This window comes from Eptatretus burgeri, chromosome 6, assembly GCF_056783735.1.
Source record: "Eptatretus burgeri isolate ZD-2024b chromosome 6, Ebu_testis_v1, whole genome shotgun sequence".
NCBI lineage: Eukaryota > Metazoa > Chordata > Myxini > Myxiniformes > Myxinidae > Eptatretus > Eptatretus burgeri.
The window spans coordinates 96,262,963-96,288,323 of NC_140966.1; the positions used below are offsets into that span (position 1 = coordinate 96,262,963).

The 25,361-nt window shown below is 44.3% G+C and overlaps 1 protein-coding gene across 7 annotated transcripts in view; it reads left to right on the top strand.

Annotated features, from left to right (window-relative positions):
* LOC147025398 (cytohesin-3-like) overlaps positions 1-25,361 on the top strand; it is an 85,798-nt gene that overhangs the window by 43,704 nt on the left and 16,733 nt on the right. For all 7 annotated transcript variants that reach the window (XM_085886361.1, XM_085886363.1, XM_085886364.1 and 4 more), the window contains 2 exons: positions 10,500-10,580; positions 12,513-12,625. In XM_085886361.1, coding sequence (XP_085742487.1) covers positions 10,500-10,580; positions 12,513-12,625 — 194 coding nt within the window. The remainder of the gene's footprint in view (positions 1-10,499; positions 10,581-12,512; positions 12,626-25,361) is intronic.

Consider the following 25,361-nt stretch of genomic DNA (forward strand, 5'->3'; position numbering starts at 1 on the left):
ATGACCAACTTCACGGCCCATGTATCTTGCTCATCCTCTGCCCCAATTGGCTTATCTGTTCATGTGCTAGTGAGGGTCGTCTCTCCAGCCATTCTCTGAGAACTGCCTCTGCACCTGCAAGTCTGGCAGTTCGCTCAGGCAGACTGGGAGGGTCTGCAAGCAGCCATCTCTCTTCAGAACTGGTTTCCTATATCCATCGCCACTAATAATGATTCAGCTGGGAATTATTCCACAGAAACCTGCTCTGTCTTACGCACAGATTCATTCCATCTCGTTTTCGGTTATCTTACCCATCGTCCCGCTCTTGGTACTCTGAATTCTGTTGAGGCATTTGCTTTAAAACATCTTGCATTCTCCTCTTGGAAGGCAAATTCTGTCAAAGCTCTTCCATGAGCCTGGACCATGTATTAAAAAAAATAATTAATAGCATCCCGACTCGTCTCTTCTCCAGTCAGGCATCCCGACTCGTCTCTTCTCCAGTCAGGCATCCCGACTCGTCTCTTCTCCAGTCAGGCATATCATGTCAGGCAAAACACGGTGACAGTTTATTTCTACCCAGGTCAAGATTCAAATGCAGCCAAACAAATCAAATACAGGTGTGTGTGTGTGTGTGTGTGTGTGTGTGTGTGTGTGTGTGTGTGTGTGTGTGTGTGTGTGTGTGTGTGTGTGTGTGTGTGTGTGTGTGTGTGTGTGTGTGTGTGTGTGTGTTTTAAAAAATAAAGCAATGGTGAAGATTTTTGCCACAGCTGGAGAAGAGCCCATTGATATCGATCGATGTCACAATGAACGAGTGTTTGGATCCCTTTGTTTAACTGTCAAGACTTCACAGTCACACCAAAGTCACAGAAACGGAAGCAATGGCTTTCTTCCACCGAATAAAGTTCACCAAGTTGCTTTCATTGGCAAGTTCCTCTCTAATCTATCTTTCTGGGACAAACAAGGTTCGATTTTAGTCATTCTTTATTCAAAAGAACCAATCGATAACCACCCGGTACGATCGTCGAAAAGGTCAAATTCCTCTGGCATCTCCTCGGTGTCGATTTCATCAGTGCGGTGCATGATGACGTGCTCCCCGACTTGCGACGGAACTTATTTGGTGCAAAAGTGCTTTGAAAACGTTTCCACCTTCTCCGCATTAACATATCTGGCTTTGAGTGACTTCTGGCTGCTTGGCAAAGTTTAAACTGACAAATCACCATCGTGGCACTCATGACTGTATTCATCTCAGTTTGCCTTTGAGAGAGTGATTTATCGTAGGTTTCAGTCGGATCCAAAAATGACTTCATACTGCAATGACTGTTGTGATAACCGTGTGCACAGAAAGATTACATGGACAAAAACAACAACAATGATGATGAATGAAGGGTATGGACTTGGTTTTAATTAATTTGTGTGAATGTTAATAATTAAAAAAAACCCAAGCTTTGTTTATCCGAGGGCTGCTGACAGTCTCACCTACTTGGGCTGGTTTAAGAGGATGCCAACATGTTGATATGTATGCTTTAACACATATTTTGGGAATTTTGATAACCCATCAGAGTCAAATGTTCCATCTCTTGGCTAAATGGGTAGCCGAGAAGCCTGTGCACTCACTTTTGAGTTGTCTAGCTCGATTTTGAATCCCGACTCGGCTTCAAACTGTAACGGTTGATAATTATGATTGTCCAACTTAAATATTCCAAGAGAATATCGAAACCCACTGACTCTTTCTGACATGCCGCCTCATAAGCTGAGCTCAAGGTAAATGTTGCCGCACTTCTTCAAAACCTTCACGTGGGACGAAAATAAGGTTCAGGAAATGACACCGGAATGTTCCTGAAAGTGGTAGGGAACAGGATGATGGAGTGTGAAATCCTTTTCAGGTAGCCGACAGACACGACTGCCTTCATCCCAAAGATACAATTCTTTTAATGGGATTCTGACTTTCAATTTACGTCGGTGAGAAATTCTTTTCCTTTTGAGAATACTCTTTGCCATGATCTTCAACAAAACCCAGAGCAAACGAGAGATACGGTCGGTTTTCATTGACCGTAACTTGCGCCATGGTCAAGTCTACGTGGCATTTAGTCAAGTGAAACATCAATTGTCATCTGTCTTGGAGGGAATGAGGATGGTAACGCTGGATTAACATCAGATGTTGTGCATCTTCCATTGTCTTCATCCTGTTTTTAAATTTTTTTTCTAAATCCTCATGCTTTTTGAGAAAAAAAACAAACAAACGGATATTATTGTAATCAGCTGTCTCTGTCTGTCCATCACACGATCTCCTCCTAAACGGTTGTGCAGAAATTCACATTTGGTAGTTATGATCACCACTTGGCAAGAAGATGTGGGAACGGTACCATTTTGGTCCCGCCCTCTGGAACAGGGTCAAAAAAGTCAAAACATTTCAAAACATTTTTTAAAATGAAACTTTGTAAATGCAATCAACATTTGGGGGGCGGGGGGCACATAAAATATTTAACGATTTTATGAATTTGACCTCGAGGTCATGCCCCAGGGGGTGTGGACTTTGGATCACACAGGTCAAAACAAAATGTTTTTTTTAACTCAAAATTTGATATTGGGTGATTCCTGGTGGAACTTTTCACCATTTTTCAACTTTGTTTTAGGTGGGAAGAGTAGGGATTTGCAATGGTGTGCCATCAACTTCGCTCTTGTTTCTTTCTTTCTCCTTTTTTGTCCTTGGTTTGTTTAACTAAAACAAAAATGAGTTTCTTCTGCCTCTTTCGGATTAATTGCTGGTTATCGTAACTTCCAGAAGTTGTATCATGTCGAATAAACTTTATTGGGACGTTACAAATGCATTCACATTTGTAAAAGCACGAGCAGTTTGCCCACCCTTCGGGTGGATGAATTATGTGAGTTATTCGCTGAATAAAGTATATATGTGTGTATATGTGTATATATATATATATATATATATATATATATATATATATATATATATATATATATATATATATATACTGTAAATCAAACCTGATGGATGTTTGCATTATATGCCTTGAAAATGATAAACCTTAAAAAAGAAAAACAATTGACTTGTGATTGTGCTGTATCACGTGATTGGGTTTTCGTATATCATGCCTCACCCGCTAGGGGTGGCCGGAGTGTACTTCCGGTCGCGCAATAAAGCAGAGTTGATGCTGGCACACTTGTTACCCGTGTTCCACTGCACCTCGTACAAGTTGGCGACGAGGATGGTTGAAAACGGACTTGTGCCCGTTTTCGTCGGAGACGACTTCGAATTGTTTTCAGAACAATTGGAATGCTATTTCCACGCGAATGAGGGGTCGACGAGAGCAAACAGAAGTCGATCTTGCTCGCTTTGCTTTCGGCGGAGCATTATCGACTACTGCGTGATTTGGTGGCGCCGGACAAGCCCCGTGATGACGGGCTGTCGTTTCAGAACATTGTGGAGAAGATGAAAGCACACATGGCGCCGGAGAAGTCATTACAACTCGCTCGATACCAGTTTGATCGCCTCTCGAAGGGCAGAGGAACGCGTCGCTGATTTCGTGGCGCGGATTAAGCATTCTTCCATGGCCTGCAAGTTCACGGCGGGGGAGCGTCCAGCGCAGCTCAAGGATCGTTTTATCGCTGGTTTACAAGATGCGAATATGGTTTCAGCGGTTCTACGACTGAAGGGTGAAGCCATTACATTCGACTCGGCGGTCAGCACGGGTACAGCGGTCGAGCAGACTCGCGGGGATGTTCGAGCCATCACCGGCCGCGCGGGGTCGCAAGCACCCCGGGACGCACGGTCGGACGTCGCCGCGCGGCCGCACGTGCGGCGAATTGGCCCCGCGGACGTGTTCGGGATGCGGAGGTCGACACTTGCACCGTGCGTGCCCGTATAAAGGCACTGTGTGTTTGAATTGTCACAAGGTGGGTCATCTGAAGCGTGTGTGCCGTGGGGCGCCGGCCACCGTTGAGGTCATGGACGGCGATGTGCGAGGCGACTCGGGGCGGAACCGGTGGCCGTGGATGGGCCTGTTTTCAATTGGCCCGGCGGCGGCGCGCCCGATGGCGGTGGAAGTCGAAGTGAACAAAGCGCCGATCACGTTCCAGGTCGATATTGGAGCGGCTGTGTCGATCATCGGCGAACAGACCGTGCGTAGACTCAACGGCCTGAAGCTTATCAGGTCCAACCTCATGCTGTTCACGTACACCCGCGAGAAGATAACGTCAGTCGGGATGGCAGACGTGTCTGTGCGGTACCAAGGCCAGGTCACCACGCTTCGGGTGTACGTCGTGCAGGGGAGGGGACCGTCTCTCCTCGGCCGAGATTGGCTGGCCTGCATCAGGCTAGACTGGGCCGCAGTTCACCTTGTGCAACCCGTGCCGAGCCGGTGGGAGGATCAGTTGGAGAAGATTCTTCAAAGACATCAAGGTTTGTTTTGCGACGACCTTGGGAAACTCAAGGGCATGGAGGCAAAACTCTTCCTGAAGGAGGGGGTGGTTCCTCGGTTTTGTAAACCACGTCCGGTGCCGTATGCCCTGCGGGACAGGGTCAAGGGTGAACTGGATAGGCTGGAGGCCTGTGGAGTGATCAAACGGGTGTCGTGCTCAGATTGGGCCACCCCGGTTGTCACGGTGCTGAAACGGAATGGAGACATCCGATTGTGCGGGGATTTCAAATCCACGGTTAACCCGGGGCTCAGCGTGGAGCAATATCCACTGCCGTCAATCGATGAAATATATGCGCGATTGGCGGGGAGTCAATACTTCACGAAGCTAGACCTGCGTGATGCATATTTTCACCTGCCGATGGATCCCGGGAGTAGCGAGCTTTTGACAATCGACACGTGTCAAGGACTCTATCGATATACCCGACTCTGTTTTGGGATTGCTTCGGCCCCAGCTTTGTGGCAGAAAGCCATGGATCAGGTTTGCATTGGCCTGCCCGCTCAGACCTACCTGGACGATGTGCTCATTGCGGGGAAAACGGCGGACGAGCATCTTGCGAACATTGCCCAAGTGCTGACAAAGCTAGAAGCGTGCGGCCTGCGCTTGAACAGGGACAAGTGCGCGTTCTTCAAGCAGCGCTTGGAATACCTCGGGCACATCATCACGCCGGAGGGGCTGTTGAAAGGTCCTCGGAAGGTGGAAGCGATTCAACACATGCCACCGCCTCGCGACAAGACGCAGCTGCGCTCATTCATTGGTATGGCCCAGTATTACCAAAGGTTCGTGCGAGGGCTCAGCTCACAACTTGCGCCGTTAACACGGTTGCTCAGGGAGGACGAGCGCTGGGCTTGGGGGCCTGCACACCAGGCGTCGTTTGACCACGTCAAGCGGCTGCGCACAGAGGATACGGTCCTTGTGGACTACGAGCCTGCGCGTCCGCTCCTATTGGCATGCGACAGCTCTGCATATGGCATCGGGGCAGTGCTCTCCCACAGCATGGACGATGGTTCCGAGCGGCCTGTTTGTTTTGCATCCCGGACCCTGTCCGCAGCAGAGCGGGGATATGCCCAGATCGAGCGCGAGGCTCTCAGCCTCGTCTGGGGTGTGCGGAGGTTTCATCAATACCTGCTGGGGCGGCATTTCACTTTGCAGACTGAGCACAAACCGCTTCAATTCATCCTGAGACCCGAACGCGGGGTGCCGGTGGTAGCGGCCGAGCGAATACAGCGGTGTTGTCTGTTTCTTGGTGCTTACGATTATGATACTCATTTCCGAAGCACTGAGAAGCATGCTAACTGCGCCGGGCTCTCTCGCTTGCCGTGTGCGGAGGGTCCAGCTGCGTCTGAGTTGGCCGACCGGGTCGATGTGTTTGCGCTGGGCCAGGTCCAAAGCGGGCCGGTCATGGCCAGACAGGTCGCGGTGGAATCTGCTCGTGATCCGGTGCTCGCCCGTGTCGTCCAGGCGATTTCTACGGGGAATTGGAGCGATCTGCCTTCGACACCGGCATTTCAACCTTTCACGTCACGCGCAGTGGAGCTGTCGTTGGTCCAACGGTGCATTATGTGGGGAATGAGGACGGTGATTCCGCCGAAGTTCAGGCAGCGGTGTTTGGAAGAACTGCATGTCAGTCACCTTGGCGTCGTGAAGACCAATAGTCTTGCTCGTAGCCTGTTGTGGTGGCCGGGGTTGGACAAAGACATTGAGCAGTTGGTTAAGCGTTGCGCCACGTGCCAAACAGATGCTGATAACCCGCGTCGAGCTTCGGGACTATGGCCTGCCCCAGACAGAGCCTTGCAGAGGGTCCATGTAGATTTTGCGGGGCTGGTTAATGGCAAAATGTTTTTGATTGTGATCGATGCATTCTCTAAATGGCCGGAGGTTGTAGTAATGCAGCATACATCAGCAAACAGTACAGTCGAGAAACTGCGGACGATCTTTGCTAATAAAGGGTTACCGGAGATCCTGGTCTCTGATAATGGTCCGCAGTTCATCGCGGGTGTATTTGATGAGTTTATGCGCCAAAATGGTATTCGACATTTAAGGTCCGCACTGTATCATCCTGAGACGAATGGGCAAGCTGAGTCATTTGTTAAGATGTTGAAACGGGCTTTGCGTGGGGGGGGGGGGGGGGTTGCACCTGTGCAGACGGTGGTTGATGTCTTTTTGCTCCATTACAGGAACGCGATTCATCCTGTCACGGGTGATTCTCCTGCCATTCGTCTCTATGGACGGGCATTGCGGTCCAGACTGGATTTACTGTGACCTGGAGGGTCGGGGAGTGGGGCGGTGTCACATCCGACGCGGCTGCGCGGTTTCAATGTGGGACAGCGGGTAATGGTGCGCGATTATTTCCACGGTTCCAAATGGGTGCCGGCTGTGGTCTCTGTGGTACTGGGGCCGGCGAATTGCATGGTGCGGACTGATGGTGGGGATGTGTGGAAGCGGCACGTGGACCAAATGCATGATCGCTGTCCAGCGTCACCCCCCCCCCCCACACCTCCCCGGGCCGAATGATGTGGGACCCCCACCTGTAATGTCGCCGGCGCCTGACGTTGTATCGCCAGGGCCGGATGTGCCGACGCCCAGGGGGTCTTCGCCTGATGCTGTCCTACCTGGGGACGTCGGGCAGGCTGGTCGGCCAGGGGCGGTTGTTATTGCGGATGGCGCGAGTCCGGCAAGGGTGTCACCTCGACTGAGCCGGGAGGCGTCTGAGCCTGGACTGTCTGGCGGCGCTGCCCGTCCGAGACGGGTCAGGGTGCGGCCGCGGTACTTGGAGGATTATGAGTGTTGATGGGTTTCAGGTGGTCATGTTATGATTGTCCTTTCATCATTTGACTTGTCATTTTACGAGGGGAGGAGTGTGCTGTATCATGTGATTGGGTTTTCGTATATCATGCCTCGCCCGCTAGGGGTGGCAGGAGTGTACTTCCGGTCGCGCAATAAAGCGGAGTTGATGCTGGCACGCTTGCTTCCCGTGTTCCACTGCACCTCGTACACTCTCGTGATGACCTCTCCCACCACCACCGGGTGGTGCTCTATGGTATACATCAAGATTGATGACAAGCAAATGCCACTCTTCTGTGTTTTATCCATTCACGTACCAACAGTGTTTTTTATTTGTTTTTATTTATTTATGATATAAATAACCAATAATGAACATGCTAAGACAAAATTTTAAATTTGCATGTACACAAGTTCAATCCGATGATGTGAAATAACTTGCGTGTCTGACAGACAGTGAGACAGTCATAGGACAAAAAAAACAAAACAAACAGAGTTGGGCCAATTTTTGGTTTTGAGCTGGGCCAGAGCTCCACCACATTTTCCATACATGTTGGTAGTACCCAAGGGTCAGGTTTTGGGCACAAAAAAAGAACCTCCCCCCAAATAAGTAAAGGGATAGGGGTGAAGGTGGGGGGGGGGCAGGACAACAGTCTACATTTTTCACCTGCACCCACCAACAGTGCAAATGGTTTACTGAACCCTGCTGCAAACATGAGGTTTTATAAGCTATAGCATGAAATATGTTTGTTTTTGGGAGCACCAGCGAGCAGCATCTGCTTTTTCAACCTGCTCAAGCCAAAGGATCTGTTTGTACGTGTTCTCTTGGCTGCCCTCCAACAAATTGCAAGCCCGAAGCAATTTGGCATTTGCTGAATGTTCGCACCCTGCAGGCTGCTACCTGATGGCCCGGGATGACGTGTACCATCATATTTACCATTTATGATGCAGACGAGACCACACTACGTTAACCTCCTTTCTATTAGACAGCTTGATTTGTGATCACGTGTGTCTGTGCTGCTGCACTAAACAGTATTGTCCAGCAAGGTCACAATTGTAATACTAGCGAGCTGTCTTTGCTGTCCATATATGAAGTAAAAAGACTTCTTGTTAGCTATGTCTTATTGAATGAGAAGGCAGACATCAAGTTATGAAAAGTTATTGGATTTGTGTGAAATGCGAGAATGAATGTGATGATTTTTTGATGAGACTTCAGAAAAGGTACTTGTCGCTCAAATATATATATATATATATATATATATATATATATATATATATATATATATATATATATATATTGATTGTTGTGGTTGACGAAATTCACAAACCACCATTCAGGTCCCTTAGGTGAGATATCTCTGTAAGTATATGTGTAGTTAGGCCCACACCCGTTGTTTAGAGGGAATAAATGTCATTCATGCGGGCTGCGACCCTTCTGGATAGCCGTTTTTCTTTTACTATCTTTATTTTGGACCAGCCGCCATTACTACCACCACCAACCACGTCTCAACAGCCATCACACAACAACCACCAACCACAACGCCGCTTCACGACAACAGCCACGACCTTTACCGTCACAACTCGCCACCATCGTATCACTACCATTCTTGCGCCACTTGTGGGCACCGATACTGGACTCGTGCAGGGCGCGCACCGAGCAGCGTGTTCAGAAACATCATAGACTTTCCGAAGAAAACGGATCAAAAACGACTCACGCCCACTTCTGTTCCGTCCTATCGGTGAGCGTGGGGCGATTTGGCCCCGCCTCTAGGGCGTTGGAGTGTAGTCGCTATATGCAAATTCATGGATCAAAAAGCATTCACGCCCACTTTTCCTCGGTCCAATGGGGAGCCAGTTAGAGGTGAAGGGTCGGAGGTAAACGGTCAAAGGTGAAGGAGCGAGGCCACGGGGGATATAAACGGCTGCGTTCGTCAGTCAAAGCAGTTCGCGGTTGGGAGTTGTCGGTGGAGCTGGGAAGAAGTGGTAGTAGTCAGAGTGAAGAGGACGGAGCTGTGGAGAGGTGGCGGCGGCGAAGGCGATCGAGGGGGTGCTCGCGTACGATTCGGGGAGCTGCGGAAGGAGAGGCCGGCGGCGCGACCGAGGTCGTGGTGGAGACGCTCGTCGCGGGACCCAAGACAGGGTGATATCCCCCTTCCCCCGAGCATCAACAACCCCCTCCTGTTTCCCCCCGCGCTGAGATAGTGCGACAAGGGGGCCCCTTTCCCACCCCCTACCAGACACTGTCCGCGAGGCCCGCGGAGTTGGGGCGCCACCGCCACTTTGCGTCTCATCATCAGATGGGTAGGCCCGACGCGGTCTCGGCCCCAGGCCCGCCTCATCCTTGAGGGTGGTCCTTTTCTTTTGCTTTGGGTATATGTGTTGTCGGCGCCGTCTGTGAAGTAAAACTGCATAAGTGTTGCCGTGTGCTCGCGTAGTCGGTAATAGATCTGCATTGTGTTTCTCTTTTATATTTGCTTTTTGTGTAATATTGTGTTTCTTCTTCTTTTACATTTGCTTTTGGTGTAATTGTATATGTGTGCTTTCCGTTCATCGTGAAATAAATGTGCTTTATGTTGAACTGTTTTCCCGCTTCGCTTCGTCTTTTCCTTTTTTGAATCTCCATCTTACTTCACGTAAAGGGTTGGTCGTGGGCTAAAACGCCCGATAATTATTCGAACCGTTTTAGGCCGATGATAACACCGCTCGGTTATCCTGATAGTACGGAACGGGTCGCTTAAAGTGGCCCGTGTCCGAAGTCGACCTGCGGCGAGGTGCGATCGCCCGGTCTACCCTCCGTGTGGGTACTTAGGTAGGTCGAATTTGGCGAGCAACCCTATCCCACGCGGGGGGCCGATTGGCACGATCGTGGTGAGGACGAAAGGTCCACCCGTGACGAGTTCCCGGCGTTAGTCCGAGAGGGTCACGACGGGATTGTCCGTACGGTGGGCGACGTGCCGCGATTCGAGTTACGTGGCCGTTCGCACGCCGGCGGGCGCGAATCCGCAACAATATATATATATATATATATATATATATATATATATATATATATATATATATATATATATATATATATATATATATATATATATATATATATATATGTATGTAGTTGTATTTTCTCTGTATGTCTGTCCATCGATAGAATTGGCCCCACCGGTAGTAACCCCATCATATTGCATCGTGTTGGAACTCTAAATTCCTTCCGCACCTCTGCTGGTGAGATTGTTAGCAGAAATTAGTTGTTTTTAAAAGTATTTTACTTCTCGTGTTTACACTTGCGCGTGCTTTCACTCCTTTTGTAGGGATGAGTTTAATCTCAAGGTGCTTCAGGCCTTCGTCGACCTGCACGAGTTCACAAATCTCAATCTCGTCCAGGCACTCAGGTGAGGGAAGTTGACTTCGGAGAGTGCTTCGTTTAATCTCTGGGGACTTTTTCGATTTATTTATTTTTTTAATTTATATTCTTTACACATTCATCGATGGCTTGCCAAAATATTTTGACCTATATTCTCACTCAAGTACATTGATATTACTTGGGCCGACAGGATGTCCCCGAGGTGTGCACACTCATCTCCAAGCTATCGAGCCTGAGTTTGAATCTCGACCATGATATAAACTGTCAGCCCAGTGTTTCATAGGCAGGGTGATTCATCAATCGGTGTACCGTCCCTCGGATGTATGTTAAACGGGAGTCCCGTCTTCCAGCATTCGTTGGCGGACATTCAAGATCCCACGGTGTCCTTCACAGAAGAATAGGCAAGCCATCGCCATCGCCAGCACCATGAATAAATTCCAAATTCCTGCCCTAACCAGCAGAGGGCATTGCATCAGTGGCATTGCCGTGCGCTCAGCCAATGATGCTACCCCACCGCGTTGGTGTTACTCAAGTACAATGTTTGGCTGATTGTTTTCTTTCATGGGATTGATATTGTCATGTGTGCCTTCCGCTATTTTATCACGAAACTTGCGTTCGGAGCGAAGCATTGTAAACGTTTTAAATTTTAAAAAGATTATATCGCAGTGTGCAGTGATTCGGAATAATCATTAAACCCGGACATGCACAAATTCAACAATCGGTACATAATTATTGAACAATTATTCCAGCAATTGCTTGTTCCACGCTTATCACTTCCTACCAACTAATTAATTTTTGTTGCATTAATTTGTTGTTGCAAAAAGGGATTTTATTCCCATTGCAATATTTTGTATGCCTGGTGTTGGCTTAATGGTTAGGGTGGTTGGTTTGGGATCCTTGGATCCTGAGTTCAAATCCCACTTGGCTGTTGAATCAATACCAGGTGGGGTTGACTCTGCCTGTCATCCTTCTGAGGTCGGCAAAACGAGTGCCAGGTTGCTGGTATCCTGTGTCGGAGTGGTGACCCGTCCAGGATTGTGTCCAGTAGCCAAGGAGACTGCTTCGGCAGGTTCAACCATCTGCACAGAGTGTGGTCCCAATGGATGGATGGAATATTTTGTGATTTCCCAAGCACTGTTTCTGGCGAATGTGTCAACGTAAATAGAGGAAGCTCGTACAAACAGAATGGCCATCTTCATTAAGTGGGTGCAAATTCTAGACCGCCGGATACGGAGTGCTCGAGCACTCTAACCGCCGGACATGGAGTACGCAGTACTTTACTGCTTTTCAGAAATTTGTCCTTTTTAATACCTTTCTCTCTTGTAAGGCTGGTGGAATAGCCCAGAGTTATGGACACTCACTTCTGAGCTGTCTCACCTGGATTTGAATTCAGACCCAGCTGCAAACTGTCATCCTGGTGTTGGGAAGGCAGGGTGAGGTATAAATGTGTGCGCACCGTCCCTCGAAAAAATGGACATTAAACCGGGTGTTCTGAATGCCAGCGTTTTTGATGGACATTCCAAATATTTTGATGTTTGGAAGGCAATGGCAAACCACCCAGAATAACCTTTGCCAAGAAACTGCTTCAGCAGGACTGATGCTCTGTAAAGAGTACGTTACAGCTCATATTTTTCACCCTAACTGGAAATCTGAGCATTACTGTAAAATGTCAATCGATTGTGCATTTCTTTCGAGCTTTGTGGAGCAATGCATCGCTGGACAATATGCCCAATAGGGAATCCATTTGGTATTTACATTATGCTGTGCAATTAGCAAAAAGGGCTCTGATTGATCAGGGCATCAAGGTCATCCATTCAATCACTTCCCCTTGTTTAAATTAAAATTGTGTTTTGGGTATTTCAAAGACTTTTTGTGGCATCATTGGTTTTGTGGGTTTTGTGGCCTCAAGTTGAATCCATCTCAAGTCAGCCCTGATCGGTTCTATGGTGTTTCCTTCTAGACAATTCCTCTGGAGTTTCCGTCTGCCCGGTGAAGCTCAGAAGATTGACCGCATGATGGAGTCATTTGCCGCCCGATATTGCCAGTGCAACCCTGGTGTTTTTCAGTCCACAGGTATTATTCTGCCTCCTTGTATTGTGTTGAGATTGACTGCTGATTTAACAAATGTCTTTAATTATTCATAACGTCTTTTATTTATTTATTTATTTATTTATTTTGCACTATCCCAAATTCAGTCCTAACTCTGCTAGGTTGTAAATCTCCCATAAAGAAGTGGTGCAAAGTCACCTTTTTCAGAGTTGGACTAAAATGTCTATCATAAGGAATCGCAAGGAACTTCAATGGAGGAAGATGCCATTCGGCCCATCAAGCCTGCGCATTCTTGCGAATATCGATGTAACCCAGCCCTCAATGTGCAATGCTTCTCGGTTATGATCTGATTCTGGTTTAAACCTGTCTGCTGTTTCTGCTGCCACTACACTTCCATGCATCAACTCCTCTCTGGATGAAGGACCCTTGCCTCAACGTCATCGTACATCCCCTCCTCCTCTTTCCTCTGTGGCCCCATGTGCTATCACTGTCAGTACTTCTGTATGTGTATGTATATATGTATATATGTATATGTATATATATATATATATATGTATATATGTATATATGTATATGTGTATATATATATATGTATATATATATGTATATATATATATATATGTATATGTATATATATATATATATATATATATATATATATGTATATATGTATATATGTATATATATATATATATATATATATATATATGTATATATGTATATATATATATGTATATATGTATATATATATGTATATATGTATATATATATGTATATATGTGTATATATATATGTATATATGTGTGTATATATATATGTATATATATATATGTATATATGTATATATGTATATGTATATGTATATATATATATATATATATATATATATGTATATATATGTATATATATATATATATATATATGTATATATATATATACATATATATATATATATATATATATATATATATATATATATATGTATACATATATATATATATATATATATTCTTCTTCTTCTTCTTTCGGCTGCTCCCGTTCGCGGTCGCCACAGCGGATCATCCACATGATCCGCATTGTGATTTGGCACATGTTTTACGCCGGATGCCCTTCCTGACGCAACCCTGGTCGCCTCTTACTACACAGGGATATGGTACACCTATTTTAACCGGGGTATACACCGGCCCAGTACACTGGTACTCATTTCGCCGACCTCGGAAGGATGACAGGCTGAGTGAACCCCCTGGTGTATTAATTCAGTGGCCCAACGGGGCTTGAACTCAGGACCTTTTGGATCCCAAGCCGCTGCCCTAACCACTGCGCCAACACCAGGCATATATATATATATATATATATATATATATATATATATATATATATATATATATATATATATATATATATATATATATATATATATATATATATATATATATATATATATATATATATATATATATATATATATATATATATATATATATATATATATATATATATATATATATATATATATATATATATATATATATATATATATATATATATATATATATATATATATATATATATATATATATATATATATATATAACCACTCGCTGACTGATATTTAAGATCAGTACCTTCCGGGTGACGAAGAAAGCTGAAATTTTGCGTGCCGATGGACATAGAAGCCGGTACACCAGGAAAAGTTACAGAACCGTTGGAAAGCATCCCGAAATGAAAATATAAATAAAAGAAAAAAAAATAATTGATGTAAATCGATGAAAAATCAAATTCAGGTGAGCGACCCGAGACAATGGGGAAACACGGTTCGGTATTGCTTACAATGTGTAAGCACACCCCGCGAGTACCTATAATAATCATAAATACTGTCAGACCCTGCTGTTCGCGGAGGAGACGTTCCTGGAAAATGCCACGAATGGTGAATCCACGAATGGTGGGGCATTGTTTCAATGGAAAAATGGGGCATAGGTTCCGGGCTGTCCGTGACCCGCGAAAAATTCCACGAATGGCGAAGCCGAGAATGTCGACCCCGCAAATGTCATGCATTGGTTCATTGGGGGAAAGGGGGATAGGTTCCCGGCGGTTCCTGATTTGTGAAAAATGCCATGAATGGCAAATCCGTGAATGGCGAAGCTATTAATTCCGCGAATTGTTTCAATGGAAAAAGGGGAATCGTTTCTCAGCGGATCCTGATTCACAGGGGAAACTTTTAAAAGTTTAAAATATTTTCAACCGTGAATGCACATGATTAGTTTCATCAAAAATGCTTACAAATTAAAAAAAAAGGACCACGAGGTACCGTTTCCAATGTTTATTGAAGGAATGCGATCACAGTTTATTAAAAGTCATTAACCAACCATACTGTAAAAGTTAAAAAAAAAAAATAATAAATAATATAACAGCAGGTAGCATTTCAAATTTTGATTTGCACAAACATGCACAACTTTTCAGATGATGATTATTGAAAATCAAGTGAACTCGGAGTTTTCTGAAGGCCATACAGGTGAGGGTGCTAATGAGTTGTGCACCGAAAGGAATGTAGGTGAAGGCGCTGAAGCAGGTGAGGATCCTGATGAGTCGCTCACCGAAGAGGATGCAGGATGGGCAGTAGAGGCAGGGCAGGCAGGTGAGGGTGCTGATGATCTTGAGGCCCCTGAAGTGGATGAAGCAGGGTGGAAAAAAATGGGTGATCGTGAGCTGCCTGGCAGATTGCCGCAGGTTTCGATGTAGCTTCTTGTATGGGAGCATCACGTCATCAACCCCTTCTTAAGCTTCAGGTAATGCTCCATGACCGGATCGGCATCTAACAGCTTCTCGGTAATTGACTGCATGTACTACAGCATCTCAACAGGAACTCTGGCAGGCTAACACTTTCTTGGATCGCCTTCTCGTTCTTCCATATGTAGTGAACGGTGGATTTGTTTGCTCCATCGTGTCTGTCCACAGAGGCCACACTTTGTCCTTTTGACAGCCGGTCCAGCAGCTCCACTTTGTGACTCAGGCTCATCACTTTATTCTCTCTCTTGGCAGTTGACTAATCTCCAGCATTGGTCTTGAGCTTGGGAGCCATGTTTGATCAATTAGCGGAAAGGGAGGCAAAACACCAGTCAAGGCAGCGGGACCAGAAGAATGATCAAGACCCGGGACACGCTGCACATAAGTAGTCATGCGGGAATTGTGGGTAGCTGCGGGAAGGGTAAGTAGTCTGCCCTTTGTTTGTGTGGGATGTTAGCAGATGCTAACGTTTTGCGCAGCAGGTGACAGATGCAGTGAAACGTGTTAATCGTGCAACGCATGAGGGAAGCAACATCTTCAACAGCTGGTAATAGATGCGGTGAAGCTTTTTAATTGACTCGTGTGGGATCCCGGTTTACACATCAGCTTGTAATAGATATGTGGTGAAGTGTCTTTATAGCGCAAATGGTGGAACAAGCTATGGAGCTCGCATATAGTGTGGCTGGTGGAAGATACGTCTTAGAACTGTTATGCGTGCAGCTTGTGTTTTGCGCCCGCAAAAATCCATGCAAACACGAAGCACAGGGCCGCAAATGTAGAAGCGGGTCAGACGTGCAGCTCGTGGAAGATGTGATTTTGCGTACGTACAGCTGCTCTGTGTGTGGCTGGTGGGAGATATGTTTCCGAACTGTTCTGTGCGTGGCTCATGTAATTATTATTGTTATTTTTTTATTGTATTTTTTTATAAACCGCGAATGCGCGAAGCACAGGGCCGCGAATGTCGAAGCAGGTCGCATTTTATGAACCGCGAATATGCAGGCTCCCCAAATAACTAATCTGCAAATAGCGGTGTGTGCGTGCGCTTATTTTCTTTTATTCCTATACAATTCCACACCTATTGACCAATCTCCACCAAATTCTGCATTCGTGTTGGAGGTCATCGGCAAAATCCCTCCACCACCACCCTCCCCCCTCTCCCTCCTGTGTGGGTTGAGAGCTGATGTTTGATGGCATTTGGCTCAACATTGCCATGGTGCACTCTCAAGTTAATTTTTGCTGCAGCTTCAAACTTAAATCTTCTTGATGTTTTATGAAAGTCTAAATAACCCAATCTTGATCAGGTGACTCACCTTTTTCTTTCATATGTGTGACTTGTGTTTTGTATTTTTTTCTTCATTTACATTTCCTTTTATATTTCGCACAAAGAGTGCATGTCTGGAGGAATTGTGTGTGTGTGTGTGTGTGTGTGTGTGTGTGTGTGTGTGTGTGTGTGTGTGTGTGTGTGTGTGTGTGTGTGTATATGTGTGGCGGGGGGTGGGGGGGAGCACAAGAGAGAAACCTGGACATGGACCATTTGGCTAAACTCTTCTCTTTTGTACCCACGTGCTTGCTGAACATCCATTTCAATATGCTCCTCTGGTTAACACATTTATGTTCTTAAAAAAAAAATATATATATTTTTTTTTGAGCTAAATGAGGAGTGTGAATGCAGATGTACTGATTTGTTTGAACATATTTAGAAATTTTTACACTATCAACTTTTAATCCAGGTAAAAATCTACACAGGTTCAATCTGTGTCATCTCCTTGTTAGTTTCAACACAGGTCAACAACGAACGCATCGTGTTCGATTCACACTTGTTATAAGCAAACACAGCTTTCGCGCTGCACGTGTAACCTTCTATCCTTGCAATGTGGTTACATTTCACACTGCACACATTCAACACAGGTCACAGTGGGCGTAGCTGGGCCTGTACAATCCCACACTGCATTGCACCAAAGCGACTGACCTTCATTTCCTACACCAACTGAGAGTGCTCAACGCACCTCTCAAGCAGGGTTGGTTGTGACACGGGTCAAGTGCTGTACATGGGTCGACGCCGTGTTGAAATGTTTAGTCTGAAAAGGTCTGCTCAAAATGCACATGTTGGACCCTGTCCAACACAGATATTTGCGAGTGTGAAAAGGCCTTTTGGCTTCGTGTGAGTCGAGGTGGAAAATAAGATAAACTCGAGATATACCAGTTAAGTAAACAATAGTAACAGTTAATGGCAAGAGTAAGCAACATTGTCGGTAGGTGGGGAGTATGATAGGAGATGGCAGTCAGCAGTTATCTGAGTGGACTGGAGGGAAGAGCAACCTGGGAATGACATGGAGACTAATTCCATAGCATGTGGAAAAGTTTGGATTTGAGGAGTTTTGGTTTTTAATATAGAAATAGAGGCTCATGAATTGGATGAATGTTAGAGGGTGACAGGTGGACATGCCAACAGATAATATGAGGAGGAATTTTGGAATCTCCCATGATGAAGCTGTGTCTATGGGCTTATCACTTTCCCATTGCAGACAGGTCTCTGTCTTCCACCTCCTTTCTGGTCTTGCGCCCTCTGCTCTTCCGTGCTTTGGCCCCTCCATGTATCTGCAGGGCACACACAGTCCACAATCAACCCCCTTCTAGTGAAACTCCCAAATCCAGAATCGTTGCTCACCTCCTCTCATTTGTTCCTCTTCCTCCCCCCCACCTGCGGCATCAACTTCCACATTATCTTCAAACTAACTATTCCCTCTATGTCTTCAAGACAGCTGGTCACCACAATCTCAGATCCAAAATCATGCTCTTTTCTACTCTTGTTAACTTCCCCCACAAGGCCACCCTCTTTCAAATTTCCACTTTTACCCTCCTGAGAGTTTCCTTCTGTAGCCATGTTGTCCACCTTATATTATGTGTCCTCTGGCTCCCTATCCCTCATTCCTCCCCACATCTCCTATTTGTCGAAGTCTCCCTATATTTTAACCTTTAACCCTCTTGCTGTGTGTTTCCCCTTCTCTTTATACTGTTCCTTTTGTTATGTTGGGTCCTGATCCATTCAGTGTTCTAGTTCTTGCATGAGCCTTGACTTTGTATCCAAAGGAAAAAAATTGTTAGAAATTAAAATAAAATTAAAAAAAATCACAAACGTACATTACATTATGAAGGGAATAGTGGGTGGGAGGAAAAGGGGTCCGAGGTTAGCAAAGAGGAGAGATCGGGAGGCAGTATCGGAGAAACCGCAAGGTGACAATTGGCAGAAGTCTTCAAAGAAAAAGAGAGAAAAAGAAAAAGAGCAATCAGAGATTGCAGACCCTCACCAGGACTTCTTTTGTGTGATGCTTGTGTAGTTTTGTGTGCTGGTGTGTAACATAATTAAGAGGAGACATAATTAGAACTGCCACTTGATAACTGCTAGCAGTGATGACCGGGTAGCAAGATGTCCCACTTTGATCGGACACCTGACCATCACCCATGACGTTTAAAAAAATTATTATTCAATTGAATTCACAATGGGATTAAAATAAATTCAATTAAAATCAAATGGAAGACCAAATAGGTACAGTCCTGCATTGGAGTAATCAGAAGGAACCCGAACAAGCAAAAAGCAAGGATGAAGTCATCACCTGGATAGGATTTGCATTTCAGCTGCTGCTACTCTACCCTCAAGTCCATCCAGGCACAGCCAAGTGAGACTTGTTTAAAAAACATGAAAAATAAAAATAAAAAAAGAACCCATATCAAAAAAAAAAAAATAATTCTGACTGTCAGACCATGCGTCCGATCAAGTTGAAATTTTATAACATGTATTCCCCATGACTACTAGATCATAAATATGAAGTTTCATGTCGATTGATTAAGCGGTTCTAGAGAAAACATTATTTAATATTTTTCTTCAACATGGCTGCCAAACCATGTGACCTTTCGATTATTCCTTCACAAGCTTGTACACCCAAGGCTTGAGGAATATTTGTGTGAAGTTTCCCATCGATTTGTCCAGCCGTTCTGGAGAAGAATTTTTTCATAGGTTTGAGGGTAAATCCAATATGGCTGCCAAACCATGTGATTGATGACGTCATGTGTGTGAACCTTTTGTTCTTCATGGACGGGCGGTCATACTTGTAAAGTTTCACCTCGATCTATTCAGCCACTTCAGAAAAGAGGACTTTTGAAGGTTTTTATTTTTTATTTTTAAACAATATGTATGCAGAATCATGTGACCGATGATGTCATCAATTTTTATGTGGACCATTTTTCCCTAGATGACCCTCAAAAATTTTCATACTGATTAGTTGTAGCGTTCTACATATGCAATTATGACGTCATAACGAAGGCACTTATGATGTCATAAAAAAATAAATCACACTTATTCCACATGAGCAGTACTTGCCAAGTTTCGATTTTCTCCTTGGTGCGGTTTCAGAGATAGAGCTCCAGAGTTTTTCTGTTTTTTTTTTCTAACATGGCTGCCACGCCACATGACCTATGACATCATAATTGTTGATAAAACATTGTACTTGAGTTGTCGCTCCGATGGTGAAAAATTTTTTCTCGATCCGACAAGCAGTTGCGGAGGAAAACACAAGTTCGGTGCGGCCAAACAAAAAAAAACTAGAAAAAGACGCCGTGCGGAGCACGACACTTGCAAAATCCCCTCCCCCCCCTCTCCAAAGGTTGCCATGGATGTATCAAATTGTCCATTTCATTTAGATTAAAATTAACAATCTTGATCAAAGCTCAGGTCAATCGGATGAAAATTGATTCTTTTTCAGATTGAAATTGATCTTAGAAGTTTGACCTTTTGACCTCAACAATACTTGGTTTTTCCAATTAATTGACGCACTATGCAAATCTTGTTCAAATTTCAAGTCATTCGGATGAAAAATGACTTTTATGAATATGACCTCAAGATGACCTTTGACCTCAAAATCAATAGGCTTCTCAATTGAGATTACCCTTACAACTTGGTAAAGTTTCATGACGATCAGTTTAGAATTGTGGCATCCAGGCGACAGACAGACAGACAGACAGACAGAATGAAAAATCACTCATGGAGTGACACTTGGTGAAACGTAACGGCACTCTTTGGAGCACATACCTCCGCTAGGCTGAACAGTTTAAATTTTGTATCCCACTGATGGATCGGATCTGAATCCGGACCTTATCCAAAATCGAATCGGCTTGTTCTTGTCACCAAACCAACTCTTCCACCTCGTTTTGTCACAAGTCGTCCACAACTTTTAGAGATAACATGCCACACATAGTATTTGGCTCCATCTCTCAATGATGATGAATCGCTATAAAAAATTCTCGTATCCGGATCAGCATTCAAATCTTCACCAAAATTGAATCAATTAGTCCTTTTCACACACCCAACCTGTCCACAAAGTTTCTGTGGAATCCATCCATAACCTTTTGAGATATTGTGCTATATTATAATTTTGGCCCTTTTTCTCAATGGTGAAGAATCGGTTAAAAATTAAATAACTCATATCCAGATCTGCATTCGGATCTTCACCACAAATTGAATCAATTCTTCCTCGCGGCTCTCCCAACATGTCCACCATGTTTCGTGTGAATCCATCCATAACCTTTTGAGATATTGTGCTATGTATCGTTTGTGGCCCTGTCTCTCAAAATGCTGAAGAATCACTAAAAAAAAAAAAAATCATCCTTTGAACCAGATCTTCACCAAAATTAAGCATTGCTGTCCTTGGCCAGTCACTGACGCACAAAACAAATTTCAGAATGATTGCTTGAAAACTGTGGCCATCGTGTGACAAACAGACAGACTGGCAAACGCTACAGACAAACATACTTTGCAAAAAAATTTCTTTCGCCAAGTAATAACAAAATTGACTGACCAATATACTTAATAAATCTTCGATTTTGCAAGTAACAGACGGCAGACGATCAAAGAAACGGACCCAAGTGCAATCCCCTCTCCTTCATTGATGGTAATAATGAATAGAATGAATATATTATTGAATGAACAACGCAGCTTGGAAAGACGTACACAAACCCTGCCACTGACAGCAGTGGCTGCATGGCTGATGAGAGGCTGTAGAAGTCAAGCAGGTTTTGTCTGCATTTGATAAGGAGCAGCCAACCTTGAGCCTTTCAATTTCTGAGCATTATTTGAAATTAGACACCTCGTGTCAATGGAATTCAGGAAGAAAAGGTGCACAGTAGGAACCCCTAGCTCACAAAGGAAAGCAATGTTTCATTGAGGTTCGCACAAATATCTTTGTATCTATGAGAAGTTGTAGGGTTCCAAGGAGGACTATGGCTCTGGAGAGCAAGTCCGTTCTGCATCTGACTTTGAAGGCCACCTTATAAGTCTGGTCAGTTTTAGATGAGGTCATTGTCTGTTATTCATATTTTGTGATGAATGTCATGTTCCAAGGTTCATATCGAGCTTTGAATTTCCCTTGTGCCACTGAAACAATGTGGATGTTGCAAATTGATTGTTTTCTCGAGCTGCAGTGAGGTTTACCCGACTACACAATCGTATCTTAAAGCTGGTCATTACTTAAGGCCCAGTCACACTTTGACGTTTGAGCCAGCAATGGCAACGTATCAAAATGTATGTAAAACGCTGGCTTACGTTGATCTTTTGATGTTTTTTTTTTTAAGATTCGGACGTATTCATAACGCGTTGGTCGTATGCATAACATATTAGTCACGGACACAGAACGTTTTGTTGTCTTATAGATAACTTATACCAATGAATGCTTAGCCTGTTGTCGGTGTTCACAACCTATGCCCAATGATAGTCTAACTTATGCATAGTGCGCTGCACGTATCGCCGACGATCACGTAGCGTTGCCTATTAAAAGGCTGCCGCACAACGATTCAAATCATAACCGCCGGAGAAATGGAAGTGTCACCATCGTAGTCACACCTTGGTGATCCTGCCAGCATATGCCGACCTCTGAAAAATGCATCTAAAACGCTGGCGCACGTCGAATACGGTATGGGTAACTTTGGTATACGTGAATAGAACACTAAAGTACGCTATCATACGTCGTAGTAAGTGGAGTACGTCTTGTTATTTTAAACGTGTTAAAAATTTTACGACGTACTTGCCGTATGCCTCACACGTTCCGCATGCGATGGGAGTAAGTTGTACGCACGAAATGCGAACGTTGGCACACGTCGACAAAAGTTACTTGTAAGCTACTCATAAGTCGAAACACATCGAGCTAATGTCTAGCGTACCCGAAAGTTATTTCTAACTTATGAGTAACGCGGTTTGAACCAATTCCTTACGTATTTCCAACGCACATTGACGGATATAGAGGTATTTGATTGACGTCTTCCGGACGACCAAAGAACTAAATGAGCGTGTTTCTAACTTACAACTACCATATAATGGTGTATTGGCAGTGTTTAGGGGAATTGGTATATAAAAATGGGGTTCACACAGGAGGAACCCGTCAGTGTTCCAGACTCCATGTTTTTTTGTTTTTCTTCGGCATGACGGTGATGTTGACACTTCGATTTCTAGTGCTGTGATTTAAATCGTTGAGTGGCAGCCTATTAATTATATTATATTATAACCGCACTCGAAATCTAAGTGTCAACAGCACCGTCATACCGAAGAAAAAAAAAACAAAAAAAAAAACAGGGAGTCTGGAACACTGACGCTAAACATTACCTCGACGTGTTTCGACTTATGAGTAACTTACAAGTCATGTGTGTCGACGTGTGTCAACGATCGCGTAACGTGCCTACAACACGTAATTCATAGGTTAGAAATAAGTTTCGGGTACGCTAAACATTACCTCGACGTGTTTTGACTTATGAGTAACTTACAAGTAACGTGTGTCTGTGTGTCAATGATCGCATAACGTACCTAAAACTTATGGCCAGCGTAGCGGAACTTGTGAGTCATACGTTGGCATAAGTCGTAAAATTTCAAGCATGCTAAAATTTGAGGATAACCGCAAAGTACAACGGTGAAAGCCAGCGCACTACGACGTATGGCAATTTTTCAGCGTGCTCTCAATGTTTCCAAAACTTACCCATAACGTATTGGACGTGCGCCAGCGTATAAAAACAAATAAAAAACAAGCAGTCATAGACTGGTACTTACGGAATCGTCAACTTGACCTCTGACCTTGTCTAATAAAAGCTGTCTCGTGAGAAGGTAGCGACGCAAACCAGAAGTTTCTATGATGATTCTGTACCAAACCATCAAAAATCGAATGTTTGACCTCACTGTGACCTTGACCTTTGACCGATTTTGACCAAAATCTAATCAGCGCTAGCCATCACCCTCCTGAATCACGTGGTGTAATTTTACATTGGTAGCTTCTTCCGTTCTCGTTATCGTGCCTACAAACAAACACACAAACAGATGACGGAAGTCATCAATAAAGATTTCGTAAATTACAAGCAGTCATCGACTGGTACTGACGAAATCGTCAACTTCACCTCTGACCTTGTCTAATAAAAGCTGCCTCTCAAGAAGGTAGCGAAGCAAACCAGAAGTTTCTACGATGATTCTGTACCAAACCATCAAAAATCGAATGTTTGACCTCACTGTGACCTTGACCTTTGACCGATTTTGACCAAAATCTAATCAGCGCTAGCCATCACCCTCCTGAATCACGTGGTGTAATTTGACATTGGTAGCTACTTCTGTTCTCGAGTTGCCGCAGATTAACGTAACGTAAAGGTCACACTCGACGGCCCCCCAACTCGAAAGGATGCCGGGCGAGCGCGATGATGTCAGCGCACACAAGCAAAACCTTTACGTGACTCAACGACGCGTCTGCTTGAGCGCGCTGCGCCACGTGATGAGCCGTGATGCCGCGGGTGAAATATTTTTATACAATCTTAAAACATCTCCAAAATATCCGATTTTTACCAGAATTTTGACAACCGAGTGTTAAGCATCCTAAGCGATCGCAAAAACCGAAGACAAAATTAAAATCGAAGTTAAAACGAACTCGTAACGTTGACCGAAGCAAAAATACTCCATTTCTCCACAGGAATTTACGGAATTATTTAATATTATTTTATCAAAGTCGTAAAACCGTAATATTCAGCCATCCACAAACAATCTTTACACCATCCGACGGCTTAGCTAGTCAGGCATGCGACAATAAGCTTTATTGGGATGAAAAATGACTTTTAAACACCATCTTTATTGAAAACACAACGCGGCCTACAACTCGGCAAGGCGTTCTACGCCATGGGCGCTAACACTGAAATTTTTAAAACAGCTGTAACTCGACGAATTGACACACAAATTCTGCCGAACTTACCTAAATCTTCCAAACTCATGCTCCGTCAACAAGACCTGTGGTAACTTTTCTTGAGTTATCATGTTTTGGATGTTTGACCTCACTGTGAAGTTGACCTTTGACCGATTTTGACCAAAATCTAATCAGCGCTAGCCATCACCCTCCTGAATCACGTGGTGTAATTTGACATTGGTAGCTTCTTCCGTTCTCGTTATCGTGCCTACACACAAACACACAAACACACACACACACACACACACACACACACACACACACACACACACACACACACACACACACACACACACACACACACACACACACACGCACACACACGCACACACGCACAAACAGAGGATGGAAGTGATCAATATACTTACGAAATCTTTAGATTTCGAAAGTAATAATTACGGGTTACGTTCGTGAAGCAGAAACGTGCATCCTGCTTTTGTGCATATATAATGCACTGTGGTGAAAGAGCTCGGATACTTCCAGTTGCACCTCACGCTTTCCCACCCACCCACCCCCCTCCCCTCTCCCAAAGAATAAAATGCCAAGATGTGTGAAAAGTTTTTCTTTTGTTTTTTTTCAAAACTTGACCTAAAAAAAAAAAAAAATTGCACAGATATGTACAACTTGCACAGGATGCCCTCATTAATCCCTAAATTTTCAGCTTTTGTGGTCATATTGTCTCTGAGGAGTAGAACAAACATGCATACATACATACATTATTT